At 41.4% G+C, this 18,090-nt stretch overlaps 1 protein-coding gene across 2 annotated transcripts in view; it reads right to left on the bottom strand.

Annotated features, from left to right (window-relative positions):
* plxdc2b (plexin domain containing 2b) overlaps positions 1-17,739 on the bottom strand; it is a 91,421-nt gene extending 73,682 nt beyond the window's left edge. The window contains exon 1 of one of the 2 annotated variants that reach the window (XM_040126908.1): positions 17,294-17,739. In XM_040126908.1, coding sequence (XP_039982842.1) covers positions 17,294-17,387 — 94 coding nt within the window. In that variant the 5' untranslated portion in view covers positions 17,388-17,739. The remainder of the gene's footprint in view (positions 1-17,293) is intronic. The other variant, XM_040126909.1, reaches the window with a different exon arrangement.
* Between the last annotated feature and the right edge of the window lie 351 nt (positions 17,740-18,090).

Genomic DNA, 18,090 nt, shown 5'->3' with positions numbered 1-18,090 from the left:
ACTGGGACTTACATCCAGACCTTCTCTATTCCTACGATTTCGGACTGCACTTTATTCATAAACAACTACATTCGCTGTGCTATTCAGTAAAAAATAAATGAAGACATTCCTGGCCAACACAGCTGAAACTATCCAGGGCTCGGTAAAGGCGAGGATGTGAGTAACAAAAGCTTTCACATCTGCAGGAGATAAAAAGGGAAAAGCTGGAGGAAAACAAGACATCTGCACAAAATTCAACATCTCTTTTTAAAAAGCCTCAGCTTTTCATGACAACACTGGAGGCTATGGAACATGGTCTATGTTTGTCTATGATCATGTGAATGTATCTGTCAACTGTGTCTGAAAGAAAAGAGGCTAGCTGCAGAAGTGAGGGATAATAAATAAAAAGGCAGAACAGCATCAAAGTCAAGGAGGTGAAGGAATATTGCTGACACATGAGAAACAGTCCCGCTCTGGCTTATGATAGGAATCTAATTGCTGCTTGAGTTTGAACTCAACTCGCACTCCGCCTTTCCCGTAATGCAACATTTAGAGTCTATATGTTCCCTTCAGATGACCTTTTCAAAATTACTGCCATTAAACATTTGCTGTGCTGTGCAGCATCTGTGCTCTAATGGCTCACAAAATCAACTCTTGCAGCTGAACTGCAGGTTGTGAATTTGCATGGTGGCTGAAAGGAAGCTGATGTCGCTCCAGACGTTTGACCCCGTGGTTCGTGTGCTCAGATGTTGGTGTAATTCCTCCACAGTTTGCCCTCAAATTCCCTCTCCTGTCTTCTCCCTCCATGTCCTCCTCTGTATATGTGTCCTTTTTACATGGGCAAAACCTGTTTTTTGTCTTCTTTAAGACAGATGTGCGGTCCCACATGGTATTCCCATCTGACTTTTCCATCCAACCTTCCAAATCCAAACACAGAAATGGGGACTGAAACAGCTTACAGAGGGATGCTTATCAACCAAAGAGTGCAAAATATGTCATAAAAATTCAATTCAATTCAATTGGCTTATTACAACATCTGACAAATTCCAGAATTTATCTCAAAGCTACAGAATCTTCAAGGAAATTATGAGAAACCTGCTAATTTAAGAACCAAACTGTCATAAATACACACTATTTGACAGATTAAGTACATCTACAATTTGAGCAGATAACCCGCTGAGACAATCAGGTACTGTGATGCTACTCAAGAAAGAGAGACGCCCTGACAGACAGGGTCAAATTATCACGTCAATCACTCCGCAATCCACTTCAGCATTGGCACCGTGTGGGACAGCCGAGGTGTCAGGGAGACAGGGCCTTTCATTACATTCCCGTCATTGTGATTGTGGCCTCCTATCAAGCCAGATGTGTTGCCTGCCATGTCTAGGCAGGGGCCTGTCACTGCAGATCTGCCAAAGGACGCAAACACCCCAGGGGTAACGCACCAAAATCCCTGTGTCACCCAGGCCAGAGGAAGTGATTTACCTGCCAGCATGTATGTTAGAGACACGACCTGAGGGGCTGCAGCATGCACCAACAACACCAAAGAATGCAAAGCAAACTTGGCTACCACTTCCTTGACACTTATGCTAACTTTGATATCAATAAAAGGGAAAAATTAGCAATAGCATATTACTGAACTTGTTTATCGAATCAAATGCTTTCAAATACAATCAAATCTATTAACATGTAGCTTTTCGACAAAAGTTATGTATAACTCCAAATTTAAGCACAACATATCAAAAGAGTGACATCCACGGAAGAAGTCAAGTTTTTTTAGATTACTTAATTACAATCAATCGATATGACTATCTGAATGTTTTGTACATTGATTTTTGCTTATTTAAAGAAAAACGAGTGAGGACTGGAGTCGGGATGTGTTATTCGCTGAGCTCATTGTTTTGGTTAACGGCCCACATATTTACAGTTTTCGTTCACTTTCCTCACTTTCATGTCACAGTTTGTGGACTTACATTCATGAGGTTACCAGAAAAACACCTCGAAATGAATGAAATAGCAAATGATTGCTAAAACTTTAACTTAAAAGGATCTCAAAAATAATATATAACATTTACTGAAAAATTATTTTTTTGTGAAGTGAAATTCTTGAAATGACAATGATTCCTGATAATTTATCGCTGAATGTTCTGAATGTGTTCTCTGCAAATGCCAAGATGAAACTATTACCGTCTCACAGTTGTATGCATCCACTAACCAGTCAAATTTCCGGAAATATGCCCACAATCTCCCCTTCTTCCTGAGTTATTGAATTGAATGAAGGCCAGAAAAGTTTTTTTGCAGAACATTATAATGTCACAGTGAAGCTGACCTTTGACCTTTCAGATATTTAATGTCATCACTTCATCAATTTATTTATTTATGTGAACTTTTTTCATAATTAAAGTATGAATTCTTGAGTTATGGCCAAAAGGTGTTCCTGATATATCACGTTCACAACAATGGGATGGACGTGATGTCACAATGACCTTGTCCTTTGACCTGTGACCACCAAAATCTAATCAGTTCAACCTTGATACGGTGTGAATGCATTTGAGAATCCATTCAATGCATATCAAATTCATTTGATCGAACTTCGTGTCATTCAAACTCTCTTCGAACTTGATTTTTGGAAAAAGTGACAGCCCTAGTTCACGAGAATGGGACAGCCAGGCAGACTGAGGGACCGTCGATTGAAAAGACACTGCTGGTGTACAGCATTTCTTTCAACAATGAGACTGGCCAAAAAAACCTATTGATCATTTGTTCTGTTTGTCAGTGTTTCAATAGGATGCTCAAAATGATTTGATGCTTTTAAGCTGTCCAATTAACTTTTCAGGTGATGTAATCACACAGGACATATTAATAGTATGAAAATTGTTCATTCTAAAAAGCTTTCTTACGAATTAGTTTTTCTTATAAATCAATTAGTCTCCCGCAGGACTACTTTTCCAGCCCTGACTGAAGTTTATTGAAGCTTTACTCTGAACTATAAGGTTGAAGGGTTATGTGCCCATTCAATCATGTATTTGCGCATTGATTAGAAACCTTTCCCAGTGTCTGCATGCCCTTATTTATATTTGCCTACTCATTTGTCCTAGGTCCGTTGGTAAGTGCTTTATTTGGCCACAGGCTGACACCACAGTGTTAATGTGTTTGCCTCACGCCCGCCCTGACAGGGAGATGAATTTAGCCAACTGGCTGTCGAGTCAGGGAGTCGGATTGAGGTCTTTCCTTGCCGCGAGAGAAAGGTCAGGGGTTGAGATGAGGGACATGCTATTATACTGACTGCCTGTGCACTGTCTCACTCTATTTTTCGACTCTCTGACACATGTTTATTAAAGCATAGTTTTGCTGCTCAGCTCTTACAACATGCATGGTAGTATAGCGGACATTATCCTGTAAAGCCCTGAGCTACACTCCATGGCCAAAAGAATGTGGACAACCTTGTCCTGGGGCTGTTGAAGCCTGGTAAATCTTAATGCTACAGCATACAGTGATATTATATATTATATTTTTCAGCCCAGTGTGAAGAAACACAGCCCTCTCGTTCACTTTAATGGTCAGTGTCAGACAGTTTCCAGCACACAAGTTGAAACCTGGCTCAACTTATACTGGACAACAACATCATGTCACATCTTCTGGCAAAGCGCTGCAGAGACAAACTAAAAACATGCAAGCGCACACTCCTGGTAGATGACTTCTTAACACCAACGCTGTATTTCTACTGTTTATCTCCTGAATATTGCAACAAAAGATAAAGTAACTGCTGCCATGATATATGTCGACTTGCAAAATCCTGTCTACGAGTATTACAAAACTTATCTGCAGAGTTCACTTGAACTTTACTCATTCGAGCTGGACTTCCTCGATCGTATTTGATGACTCACTGGTACCTGAAGCAACACACCCACACAAGTGCAGCCACTTGTTTTGTTTTAATGCTTTTTTTTCTTCCTTATCATCCAATATCAGTGGAAAATAAATAAATAATGGCTGAATGGGGACCAAGCACTTTAGAAATTAAAATTTAACTGATCTTTACCACTTGCATCAATTCAGAGCCACAAAGAAAGCTCAGGTCATCCTATTTGACTACCAACACCTTTTACACGTTGAATTCAATTTGCTTCCATGAGGATCAAGGCTTTTGCTCCTTAGAAGTGAGACTAACAGATATGTGAGATCTTCTATTTCATCAGCTACTGGATTTTTAAACAGAATCATTATGATGACAACTGACAGTTAAAGTTTGTACTTTAATCACTGCCGTATTTTCCTGTGTTTATTATGATTGATTACTGCCATACTGCTCCTCTGGGATATTTAAAGCTTTACTCTACTCTAACGAGGTTCCAAAATCTTGTGGAAAGTCCTCCTAGAAAAGTGGAGGGTGTTACAGAAGCATATTAACGTCCATGTTTGGAATGAGATGTTCAACAGTAAAATACAGGTGTGGGTGTCCACATACATTAGGCCATGTATATTCAAGTACCAGCTTGTGCACAAGTTTTATCTCCAAAGCTCCACTGTGACTAGCAAAAGGAGGTTGATGTGGTCCATACACCCACAGAAACCTCAGTCATGTGTGTCATAAGAGTGCTATTTTGTATGGCTGCGACATTGGTGTCATGGTGACTTGGCGTGATTTTCGTATGATATTGAATCATATCCTCTTTCTTCAGGTGCAGACTCAGTGTTATTAGTCTGGTATTGATTTCCAAACTCTTCATCAGCTCAGGCTGGCAGCGGGTGAAGGACAGGCTATACAACTAACCTCATATAATGGATGACATAGCCAAAGACTCCTTAGAGTGTTCATCTTCTTCTCAGCTCACATGTATAAAAAACTGGGACAGGAAGAGAAATGAGAATAAGAAACTGAGTGGGAGGGGAAATGAGAGACAGAAAATGTGGGAGATAGACTGGCAGAAGCAAAGATCGGACAGAAAGGGAGGTAAGGCATACAGGATTTTCTTTTTCTCCACCACCATGTACTCCTGGAAGAGCTCGGAGATGTGAGATGAGAGGCAGATAGGCTTCTGTTCGCAGCTGCAGATTACTGTGACCTCCAGCTTATTAAAAACACATCCTGAGTCATTTACTCACGGTCAGTCCGGACTGCCACGTGGCAGCACAGGTGGCAGGCAACCAATCATTAGAGCTCACTGGCTAATCACATGTGACACAGGAGTGTTAACAGGAAGCTGGGAAATCAACAACAGGAGATCCTGAATGTATCCGGGTAGAAAGAGTCTGAGACTCATATACTGTAGCTCTTCAGTATTATTGACGTTAGGTCACTGCTCTAAACTTTCAGAATTTTTTACAAAAAAAACCCACCAAAAAACTCCAGCTACATGCCAGATAGATATAGTTAATCTCTTCTGTTTTGTCCTTAAAGTTGAACAGAAGTTTAGACTAAAGGTCTAGCTTTCGCTGTTTCTCTTTCATGGGTACAGTTGTGGCCGACAAATGACCAAACTGTCAAAACTCACTCCAAACTGTAACCACGGCACTTTGTAGCTGGTGATTCGAATCGCAACGTAAAGTTGAAGTGCCCAAATCACTGATGGGAGTCAGCAACGGTTATCGTCACTGCCGAGGTAGCTAACTGTCAATGTGACCATTGGAAGTGGCTATTTTCAGAGCTAGACGACACAGATATTGCACAAATCAAATAAGAGTACCCAGATTGTTAGTCAGAACCAAAAATTCCAAAGAATACCAGTGTAGGACGCGCTGTCACTACAAAAAACAAATAAAACTAAAATTCCTTTTTGGAAAAGTTAAAAATAAAGCTGCACAATTCAAAACAAACACCGAGGATGTTTATGAAGTTTAATTTTGACTTCAAAGTATATCGTGATCCTCATCTTTATAATAACCCATCCATTCCATCTGTTTACACATAATACACAATCAATAGCTGACTGCTACTGATGGCTCGCTGTTAAGTGGCTGCTCAACAACCTCAAAGACTCACACATATACAAATATACACACAAATACACACATGCATGCAAATTCAAGAGCTTGCACGTGAACACAGAGACATGCATGAACACACAGACAGAGCAAGTATTGGGCCTGACCTTTACATAAACCCTCCAATTCGTCCGTTCACTTCTAATTGCTTGCAGAGATGATGTGCAACCAATAATACACAGTATTTCCCTCAGTATAAGATCTGATGATCCGATCTTCGCCTATGATCTAAGCACGTCCTCTGAATCACTAAGGGAAGACACAACTTCTATGCATGTGGCTCTACACTCGCTAAGACAAAAATGCACCGAAGCAGGGAAGCTTTGCACAGCAAACATATAAACTTCACTATACGTTCAGGAAAATACTGGCCTTTACCGCTTTTCTACTAATTTCCTCCATTTTATTTTTTTTCTTTGTAGATGATTTCCCATAGTTTTTGTTGTGTTGATTTGAGGAAATGTCACATTGAATGACACTTTGTCGAAGTCATTTCATATTTAAATTGGCGCTCTGGCATGCATACAGTACGTCTAATCCATTATAAGCATCAAAAATCATGGAACATCTCCATATACATCAGCTTTACTCTGACCAGAACAACTGTCAAAATGATATTTAATAACATTTCAATATAATAAGCTCATATTAGTAGAAAAGGGCAATGTCACATTGAATGACATATTAAAAATCATGTTAGGTCCCAAACACCAGCCCAGTTGGCTTTTTAGCAGCAGGGAAATGATAGATTATTGAAAGATTGACTAGTGGATAGGTGCCTTCATAAGAAAAGCAGCCGGCTGCTAGCCATTTGGGGCAGGCTCATGGCAAGAAAATGACATCAAATAACTCATTTATATTCATATCGCCAACTTTCATTTTCAGTTTTGGCTCATTGTCGATATATGGGATTTTCAAGGCATATATCACTAGTTTGGCACCTCTATGGAGAGAGGGCATTTAATATTTGACCCACATTCACTACATGCAGGGAAGCAGGCCTTTCATTTTATCAGGCCAAAAACAAAACAGAGGGAACATTTATTGCACACAGATGTCAAATTAGATCCCCACAACCCTTTATTTATGACTTAAGTAAATGTATTCAGATGAAGTTGGGTTGGCAGCCAGCAGGTCCCAATTGCAATGATACACATTGCGTTGGCACCCTGACCACCTCCAGCGTCTGTGATACCAGAGGCCTTTGGGTGAATGGGGAGCTGGCCAGACAGCTTTTAATCAATAGCTGGACCACCCCTAGCTGCGACACATATCAGCTTTTGTTTGCTTTGGGACTCCATTGCAATGATAAACTCCTCAACACACAGCATCTGGGTTGAGGTGCAAAACACAACATTTATTAAACACAATAAACATAAAATAATAGAAAACACAAAAAGATTTGACAAAATACATCACAAAAAACATATATTTCTGAAAACACAACAACAGAACCGAAAACACATTTTAGAAAATGCGACAGCAAAACTGAAAATATCTGTTTTGTTGTTGTGTTTTCTAAAATGTTTTCTATTTTGTCGTTGTTTTTTCTGTTGTCCGTAATGTTGGGTTTTCTGAAAAGTTGTATTTTCTAAAATGTTATTGTGTTTTGACCAATGTTGTTGTGTTATGCACCTCAGGGCCAGCGTACCTCTATGACCCTGTCTGTTACTGTTATTAGTAACAGACCGTGTAGTGTCTGTCACCCATACCAATTGCATGGTTTTACATTGTTCACTTATCATTCACTCCCACCCCACCACCTGTTTGAGAGACAAGGACATTTATTACCTTCGTGCAATGGTATGAATAACATATTCATAATTAAACTGCTCACACTAATTTACTTGCCATCTAATTAGTGTATTCTGGGGCACAGGAGACAAAGGTCTTTAAATAGGAGTCAATTACCACTTTACAATGCGGTTAGGGCTCGTCTTACCACCTGGCAAAAGAGCTTTCACATAAACACCTTTCAATGGTCACAAACACTAAGAATTCCCTTCACAGCAAACGCTATTAATCGCTTTCTTTGGACGGAAAATCATTAGCTGATGAAAATGAATGTTATTTACCATTTTAATACAACACCATGTTGCTGGTGATAGAGTGTAATACATTTCTAACAGCGCAGCTCAACCATCCTAGAGAGGTGACTGAGTACTTCAGCAGCGTGGCCCAGATCTGAAGAGCGTTCATTCTCAGTGACACTCGGTGAGCAAATACTGCATGTTCGGCGATGAGACAAAAGACCCATCAGCGTGAGGGAACGAAATGACTGAGAGCCACCCTCCATGGGCAAAGGGGAGAAAGTGGTCGCTCATACAGTGACAGCTCTGTCTTGTTTTCAAAGAAAAGACGACAGGGAAGCAAAGAGAAATGAAAAATATTCCAGGCATAAACAGCCATTGCCAGACATACCTAGTTATATATAACACCTGTATTTAATAAAAATGCCATATAAAGTAGTCAGGCCAAGACTTGCAGACCAGCTAATTTACTGCTCACAAAGCCAAACCACAGAATTTGAACTATTGCGACCATTAAATTGCTATGTTGTTGCCTTCTGGATCATAATATGTGTACACTTCACCACACCAAGGCCTCCCTTGATATCAGGATGCTTTTTTTGGCCACAATTAACATGAAACACAATTAACTCCCACAGTCAGTGCAGTACATACCACTGGATTAAGTCTTGAGAGTGTCTTGTTACCTGGGCAAAACTGCTACCAGTCTATCCACTTTCTCTGACTCACATACAGTACACACATCCAAAGGCGGCTGTAAAACCTTGAAATTCATCACCACAAAGCCTCAAAGCAAGCCTTTGTTCCTGGCTCTGTGCTGAGCTCAGGGAGCCACTTTTACCTAGTAAGCATTGGAAAAGAGACAGAAACCTGAACACCTGGTACAAACTAAATCTCATTTACCAGAACCACTTGCTGATTTTTTTTTTATTTATTTATTTTTTGGTTTGGCGCAAATTTGTTTAATCAAGCATTTTTGATCCAGTCAGAAGAAGAAAAAGAAGTAGTAAACAAGACAGAGATGAAAATCCCATTATGAATGTTCTGCCAACTGGCCTCCTGTTTCCAGCTTCAGGAAGAGTTCAGCGCCCAGTTAGGAGGCGGTCAGCTGGGAGACACTGGAACAAGCCTGTCCAAAACAAAAATCACTCTGACCTCCAGAAACGTCTAGTGGCTTCTGGGAAGAGTCCTTTATCCTCCCATTCCTGGCAGTCCTGATTCCTGAAGGGTCATGCGATGAACAGTAAAGCCAAGCAGAGCCAGTAGAAAGCCTTACAGATGTATTACAAGAACTGTGATGAATCTTCATGACTCATTCAAGGAGTGAATTAGCCAAAACAAGTTGCAGAACACTGTTGACCATTCTCTTTCCAACACATACAGTGCCAGATGACCAAATTTAATTCCCAGAGGCTGCAGGGCTGATAAATCTGAGTCAGTTTGAATTTCTGTGGCATTTAGTGGTTCCAGACATCAAGTAACTGCATTCAACCCACCAAAAAAATCATAAAACAATGACATGCTCACCAGAAAACAGCAGTAACCAGTTTTCACATCCTAAACATTTGCTCTGTCTTTGTATATTACAGATGTGAGGTGGCAAACAGAAAACAACTTTGATGCAGTCATCAAAGTCACAATCTGACTTTGCCTTCGCATGCAGAAATACACTTGTGGCTGTAAACCTTTTCACTCTCGCCCTAACAGGGTCTGGCCGATCAAAGTCTTGCAGTCTGTGTTGCGCTGTGAAAAGCCGTTGCCGCGGGGCATACTTGTTCTTTGTCGGGATGAGTTTGGTGAGGGAAGAGAAACTTCTGGACAGGGGACATAGAGACACTTTCCAGGCAGAGTAACAAAGGCAGCGCTGTTGGACCTACAGCAAAAAAAACACATCAGTGTCTGCAAAGGTTCACTTGGCACAGTTCAAAAGACCATTGGAACATACTCAAGTGTGTACAGCACTAGCAGACTAACCATGGCAAAGGCTACATGTTACATCTGGTGCGTTTAATTTAGACAATGGGGCAACAACTGCATGCGGTAAAACTGTAATCGATGGCTTTGGGAGTCAGGATGCTATTCACATGTTAAAAAGACCAATAATCCGATCAATCTAAGTTTAGGTTAGGGTTCAGGTTGAATGCCATTGCTCTCAATGAAAAAAATGAAGGTGTTTTGCATTTTGCTGACACAGTATAGCCTACCTCAAAAAACACCAGCAAAACAGTCACACAAGCACAGAAACTATGGGTACATATTGTTTAAACTTTCACAACTGTTAGCTAAACCTCACCGCACTTAGTTCATGTTGCTTGGAAGATTTACCACCCAACATTTACACCCAGAAAACAGGCTTCTCGTTTCTAGCTGGCAACTGATTCTGTTGGCTGAAATCACTGGCGGATTTTATTAGCTGTAGCTAGTTAGCTAATTAAGCTAACTTTTGCTCCTACAATCTACGACTGACTTTCTAATGTTTCTAGTTGACTCATTAAAAAAGGAGAGTCTTAGTGATGCTAAAGCTAACACGTCCCAGGCTAAAAGTCAGCATCCTCACCAACTGGTGATCCTTGTATAAAACATGGAAATAAAAAGCATTTTCTTGAATTGCTGATTAGTCCTGGTATTAAAAGAAAGAAAAATGTAAGATCAAACTTTTATTCATTCTAACCTTAGCATACAGTGTGCTGTGCTAGCACCCAGATCCAGCTTCTACACAATGTGGAAATACTACACATTGGACATGCTGACAGCCCTTTTTTTTGGTCTTTTTTTTATGTAACCTGTAAAACCCACAAAATAATGTACTATTAAATGCCCCTGGCCTTTGAAACAAAGCTCTAAAGTTACTAAGCTAGTTAGATGGACATGCTAATGTTTGTAGCTTACATCTGAGCAGAGAAACACACTGTCTAATAAATCCATTACATGCTGTGTTTTTGGCTTTGGATAGGCTAAAAAAGACACTATCAGCCAAACTCTTTATATACAGAGTATCACTCTTTCCACAGCCCAATGCACACCACTTCAACATGTGGAGACATGCGATTACAAACATGCCTTGCCTTTTCACAGTTGCTAAAGCAGGAGAGGTTTAGTGATTAGTAATTTCAACATTAAATATTGCTGCCAACATAAAACTGAAGTTTTTGCACCAACACAAAACAATACCTTTTCATAACTCAATTTGCAAGAAACCCTAGAAAAGCCATTTTTCCTTTAATAAAATCGTAAGTGTTTCCACCAGTACTTAATATCTAAAGAGAGAAGGAAACAAGACTAAGAATTTGACAAAGCCTTCGCTGCCAAATTTCAGTCTGGACTCAAAAAGTACTGAGGTTTGAACCCATTCTTAACATCAACATACTGATCCTGCCTTCATCTACTTCACTCGCTGTTCAAATTCAAAAATATAAAGAGTAAAAGCAAGAAAACAACAGTGAAAACAACTGTATTGGTACTGACAGAGAGGCAGACACTGATACAGAGTGTGAGAGAAAAAACTTTCACACAGTGGCACGTATAGGCAAAGGCATGTAGCAGCATGCCATAAACCCCATGAGTGACACTGGCTTTTGTGGGACAAAGCCAAGCCACCGCTCCTGCTGGGCTCAGGATATGAAGCCTGCTGCAGGGTGGAGTGACGGGCGCCCTACCAGCGGTGGGGTGGGATGGGGTGAGGTGGGGTGCGCCTTATCTTCTTTCAGCATGCCTGGACAGCCTGAAACACCACGCTCTCCCCTCTCCTTCATGATAGCGAAGCATGTTAACACTTTGCTTCCCTTTGGAGAGCCGCTTCTTTCAACTTTCTTCAGTATGCGCATCAAATGTTTTGATTTGTTTCATCATTTTGGTGCAGGCACCGCTTGAAAAGGCAGCATGAACTGTACATAATTTTCACATTTGGAAGGGCTATTTTATGTTCTGTTTCCCAGCTACAGTATGGCCACAGGCATGGGTCTGTGTGTCGGAAAAAAATGACCCAGATGGAGGTAAAAATCAAATTATTGTATGATTTCTTAAAAAATTTGAAAGGTAAACTTCATTACATAGTTTTATTACACCTGCAAGTAATTTTTCTAATATTCTTGCCCTTCCATTAGACACAAATAAAAGGAGTAAATTATTCTCAAACAGGTCTACTGTGTATCAGGCAGGAAATCATTCCATCTGTGTTTCACATCAATACTTACTCAAGATGTTTTAACAGGTTTTAGTCAACAGGGAACACACAGCTGTGTGCCAAACAGCCAGCCTTTTTATGCTATTTCACCTGTAAAAATTGGCACTGTGAATTTTAGGTTACTGTTGTCAAATACCACTCACTTACTGGTGTGTATCTGTCTTATAGGTGCCAATATTCGTCCCCTCTGAGGACTGCTGTGGTTTAATAAGTCATTCAAAAGATCCTGCATGAACATCAAATCCGTCAAGTTAGAGAAGTAAGTTCACCCATGATTCAAGTGTCCAGCAGTCCTTGGCATACAGTCAAGACTAGACAAAAATTTGAAAAAAAATTGCATGTGACTCGTATTAATATGGACCTGATTAGACAACTTCTAATGAAAAATTCACCCATAAAAAGGTTCCACATTGTGAACAGATGGTTGCCATAAAGTGTGTTGCATTTCCGACTATGCTGTTGTTTAGCTGTGTATTGGTTTAATTCCCATGGATAACTGGCAGGTACACTGATATTTTCTTTGCAGGTACTATCTAGTTCAGTAGGAATAAGTGAATCTACATAGAGGAAAGGAGAGAGGCTGAACATCAGATTTTGGTCTATAGTATATCACATCAAACAGCTTTACAGATGCACTACTTCGAACGAAGTCCCTCCATAAAAGAGTCCAATTTTTAGAGCTGCAACGATCAATCGATTAGTCGATGAAAATGAAATTAATCTGCATCTATTTCGAAAATGGATTCATCGTTTAATCGTTTCATTTAGATTTTACGCAAAAATATCAAACACTGGACGATTCCAGGTTGTAAAATATTAGTATTCTCTGCTTTTCTTAGTCTTACACTACAGTGAGTTGAATATGTTTGGGTTTTGGACCATTCATTCAACAAAACAATACATCTAAAGATAATGAAGCATTTTTTGATGTCATGTGATGTTTCACAAACCAAATGATTTAATCGAGAAACTAATTGACAGTTTAATCATTAATGAAAATAACCATTAATCCCACATAGTTTCATAATTTTTCCATCGCCAGTAGCTTCATTTGGACTTGTTAAATTCTTGACAAAGCAGTTATCAGGTGTGCTTGGGTTGCTTTGTGGAAAAGCATCCTTCAATTCAGCAGATGTGCCACCATCCTTTTTTTTTTCCCTCAAAAGGAAAGTAGCTACACCGAACCCCTATCCAACACCTCATTAGAAAAAAATTCTTGGAACTAACAATCACGGTTTGAAAATATATATAACTGTATAAGAGTATCCAAGGGAGAGAAATTATCCCTTAATATTCTTACCTATCTTTTTTTGGCTATTATAATCCATGCTATAAATCATGAATAACTAGACTTTAGAGTGTAATGTATTTGTTATTATGCTGCTGTACTTATTTCTCTTGCACTGTGCGGCCAGTCAGCACAGGAGAATTGACAATTTCCTAAGCCTCCTCCCTCCCTCCGCCCGTTATCCTCTCATATGCTCCCCTCCAGGGCAAAAGAGAAGTCAACTCCTACCACATAAATAAAAAGCATTTTACTAATTTCTCTCTCCAGCTGATGATCTAGTATCTCCTCTGGCACCATTCCTCAGCAGAGCCAACAGAAGGAGCAGATAACAGCCTGACTGTGGATGATGCTGCAGTCTACTGGCAGCTTTGTAATCATTGGTAGGGAAGGGATGTTTAACATCAGTGGAAAATGCTTGTCATGTCTCACTAAACTGCTGACATCCAGATCTGTATTGCTACATAACAGGACCGTTTTTACCATCATGAGTCCCCTGCTCCTGCCCTTGCCCTTTTCAAACTTGCTTGATGGACAAGATCCACAGTTTTGCTGCTCTGAGTAAACACAGCAAACCACACTGAGGAGAAAATACCAGGGAGATATTACTGCGACCTGGCGGAGCACTGCAGCCATTGGAAGTGAAGGACCTTTTTGAACAAAATCAAAGACAATGAGAAAAAGCTGAAGAGGAGCTTAACTGCACTGAGTTTAATTAACTAGTGGCCTCTTTGCTCTTTGTCTCTGAGCCAACTGAACTCCAGCCCTCTCAAGCCATAAGACTGAGCTTCTTCCCGGAGTAAAAGGAGCGGGAGCTGAGCAATAAGGGCCAGGCGTGACTAATGCAGGAGCCTGGTGCTGCCGTTGCATGCTGGTGCAGGGGGATGACCCTGCCTCCCTGCCTCTGCGATGTATGGCATGGCCCACTCTTGCTGCATACAATAACCCCAGTTGCCGCCGCCCCACCTTGTCTCTCCCCCCTCCCCGTACCACCCCACCCCCGCCATCCATTCATGGCAGCTCCTTTCAGCAGGTCATTCAGACGGCCAATAAAGAGGCTAGCTCATTCTGTTCGCTCTAATATGTGCAATGTCGGAAAAAGAAGGGAGGGCGGGGATGAGATTCCAAGAAGGCTTACAATCTCCTCACTAAAGTAGACTGAGCCAGTCCTCCATTTTTGTTGAAGGAACTTCTCTGCAGACAGTTTATGTTGGGAATCATCCCCCCAAACATGACAAAGAGAAGAGAGCGACATGACAGCATTTGTCATGAAAAGAGATGGGATTCGATAGGTTCTTAGCAAATCTGAATCCAGGTCCGAATCTGCTTATTGAATTTTGGAATTTTTGAAAATGTGGTGGATAGAAACGTACTTAATACCGCTGAGTTTTTTTTTTCTTCGCACACACCTGTAGTGTCAGAGAAAGGCAATAGTGACTAACTAAAGAAAAATTGTAAATTAAAGATTCAATAAGAAAAGTTGGAACCCGATCCAAAACAGAACCAGCTATTGGAACTCATCTCTATTCATGAAAGTCAAACTCTTTGAGTTCCAATCTGCATGTTTCTCCTATGTGCCTCTGAGTGTGTGTTTGTATGATTGCAGAGGCAGCAGCTGGCAGTATGATGGATGAGGAGTGGCGCGCTGGAGCTGGAGCTGGAGAAGTCCATATCAGTGCTGCCTGTGAGCGGGTTATACACAACTCTGAGCATCCACAACGAATGAAATTCCACACACAACCACAATCTTAGCACATTAACAGCCCTCAGCACACGCTTTTAAATCAGACCACATCATCGCACGGGCAAGACTTTCTCTCCCATGCTGCTGCTCTCACGCGTTCCCTCTTATTCCCCTATTGCACAGGCAGACACATTCCAGATTCCAGTGGAACATCTCTGTATCCTCTGTCAAAAAAGCACCATAGTGCAAATTAACCTCAATATCAGCCCCCTTTTTTGTGAGTCTGCCACTGGTGAGTATATAATCGGGGGAACATAACAGAGCCACAGACTGAAAGCTTAGAAAAAAACAATGCACTGAGCTCACAGGATGTTGTGTAATTTCACCCAGATGTGCTCCACATCAACCAGTCCTCAAATCTCAGGTTCTACTGGAGATGCTGAGACACTTTCAGAGATTCTGAAAGCCTTTTAGTAGGGAATGGTGCATTATATCTTCCCAGAGGAGTTGCAGAGACTGGAGGAGTCCACCTGTGCTCCATTAATAAAGCCCTATCTAAGAAAGGACAGGGGCTGCTCCTTACACCAGCACAAGAGTGGAGGTCAGGCTACGACAAGGGAAGCACCTCAGCCAGATGTCTAAAAATACTGTCCTACTTACTGGGGGACTGCAGTTGAACTGTGCCCAACTCATGCAAGAGATGGAGCAATTAAGCACTCTGAGAGGAAAATGGCCTTTTTGTTTATGGATTGTGGGTGTTTTGGATCTTTCCTCAGTCTGTAACCTCTAAAACAAGCTTTATTCTTATAGCTTTTCCATGAGAAACACAAATTCCAGGCTGTGTAAAGGAAAACAAGCTGTTGTTTTCTGCTAAAGCACTGATGTCAAATGAGGCAGAGCGCAGCCCAGCCCAGGAGACCGACTGAATTCATAAATTGGACTGAGTTCCGACTGTGTTAAACTAAAAAGTGTGTGTGTGTGTGTTTGCACGTGCTTCTGTGCGAACGGTCCCACACGGCCCATAGCATCTCTCTCTCCCAAACTAAGCCATACATTCCTCTGTGGTATACACTCATACACACACACACACACACACACGGTATTAATTTACAGTCACTGTCAGTAGACCAACATTTCTCTAACCACTATCTAATACTTGATGAAAATTCGCTGCCAGCAATAAAAGCCCTGGGAAACAAGAGCTTGCCTGTGTGAACAGAACCAACGTGGGCATGGACTTATTCCACCGCCTGTGTGAGGGTGGCTCTCTATGTGTGTGAGTGTGTGAGCGTGATTTTGCAGCGAATGGAATGGACTAGATTTGAGATTAGGGTGAGACTTTAGGTGCACAAGCTGTGGCTTTACAGTAGGGATATTGTTCACACTGGAGTTCTCGTACTCCAGTGTGAACTGTGTCTTAAAATCAAGGACATCAAGAGGGGCCAGAACATGTAGATATTCAGCATTTCCTCTGCAGGAATTCTGCAAAGAAAGCACCTGCACTATTCAGTGGTTTCTGTTCTCCCGTGTTTTGCAAAAGTTGCAGAACAGGATGACATGTCCAGGTTACAGGGTGTTGTGGGTCATAACAGACATGAAACTGAGGGGAAAAGCACCAATCTCATCTCAAAATATGCCGGAAGACACAATAAGACAGAGTTTCAGAAGATTTCCATAAGCTAAACTGAATGCCTGAATGTTTTATTGAACAACATTCAGCACTATCCAGCTCAGCCTGGCCGAAATGCAAAGCAATTAACCCAACGTTTTAACTGTAGTGAAAGTATGATAATTAGAATACAACAGAGTCTCTGATCTAGACAGAAAAAAGTTAGTAGGTCACGAAAGCCTTGTCTAGTGATTCCTAAAAATAAAATAATGAAACTAAAAGAGACTTGAGGGTGTCTGTCTTTTTTTTTTTTTTATTGCACACACAGAACCTCTGCCTTAGATACCAGATAGAGGATTTCTGCTGCTGAGCATAAAACAAAAGTCATTCTTATGCAAAACAAACCACTCCACCTGTCTGTATCACTGTTTCCTGCATGTTTTGCTGATCGACTCTTGCAGCGACTTGAGTCATTGAGAAACGAACCTAAACTCACTCGGATCAGGTCTGGTTTAACGGTGAAGGTGCAGGTTCTTACCGTTCCCGGCTGTGATCTCGGCTTGGACATTCCACACACACTGCAAAACTAAAACAACTCCAACGAGAAGGTCGACCATCTTCACACCCGCCATATCCCAAGTTCCGCCGCTGATTTTTCTTCTCAATTTCCTGGTCGTTTCTAAGAGAGGTGTCCGGCTTTCCTAATGCACCGACACCGCTTCCCCGTGGACTCCGTTAACTCTCCTGCCTCTCCTGCTGCTTTTAAAACGGAGACCTGCCTGCGCTGCACTCGCTGCACTGAGCTGTTTTTGTTCCAGCGTGTGCCAATCTGCGCGCTCCTGGGCAGCCAACGCGCTCGTCCTAACAGGTCCCCACCTCCAAAACAAACAAAAAAGAATGAGGGAAAAAGACAAAGTTCGCCACTTAAAGGCTCATCCCAGTCCGACACACTGGTCTCATCCCACTGGACGGAGGTGCAGTGTATGTGTGTGTGTGTGAGAGAGAGAGAGAGAGAGAGAGAGAGAGAGAGAGAGTAGGCTAATGCGCTCCTGGAGAAGACAGTGCGCTCTCGCCGTCATCAAATCCTCGGAGCCAATGGCTCTTCTTCCCCTGCTTGGGTGAGTGAGGAAGAACCTGAAGAGCCAAACACACAAAGCGTTTCTCCAGCTGCAAACAGACAGATTTCACCATGGCATATTGTCTGCGCCTTGTCTGACAAGCAGCATTTGGGGGATGTGGAGAGATGTAGGGAGCAGGGAGGCTCTTGGAGCTGATGTAGGCCGATTGTTTGCCTGCAGACAAAAGAGACTCATACATACTTACTTATATTATAAT

This window comes from Xiphias gladius, chromosome 5 (genome assembly GCF_016859285.1).
Source record: "Xiphias gladius isolate SHS-SW01 ecotype Sanya breed wild chromosome 5, ASM1685928v1, whole genome shotgun sequence".
In the NCBI taxonomy this organism is placed as follows: domain Eukaryota; kingdom Metazoa; phylum Chordata; class Actinopteri; order Istiophoriformes; family Xiphiidae; genus Xiphias; species Xiphias gladius.
Note: the sequence above shows the minus strand (reverse complement) of the source record. Positions and strands in the feature narration are given on the sequence as shown.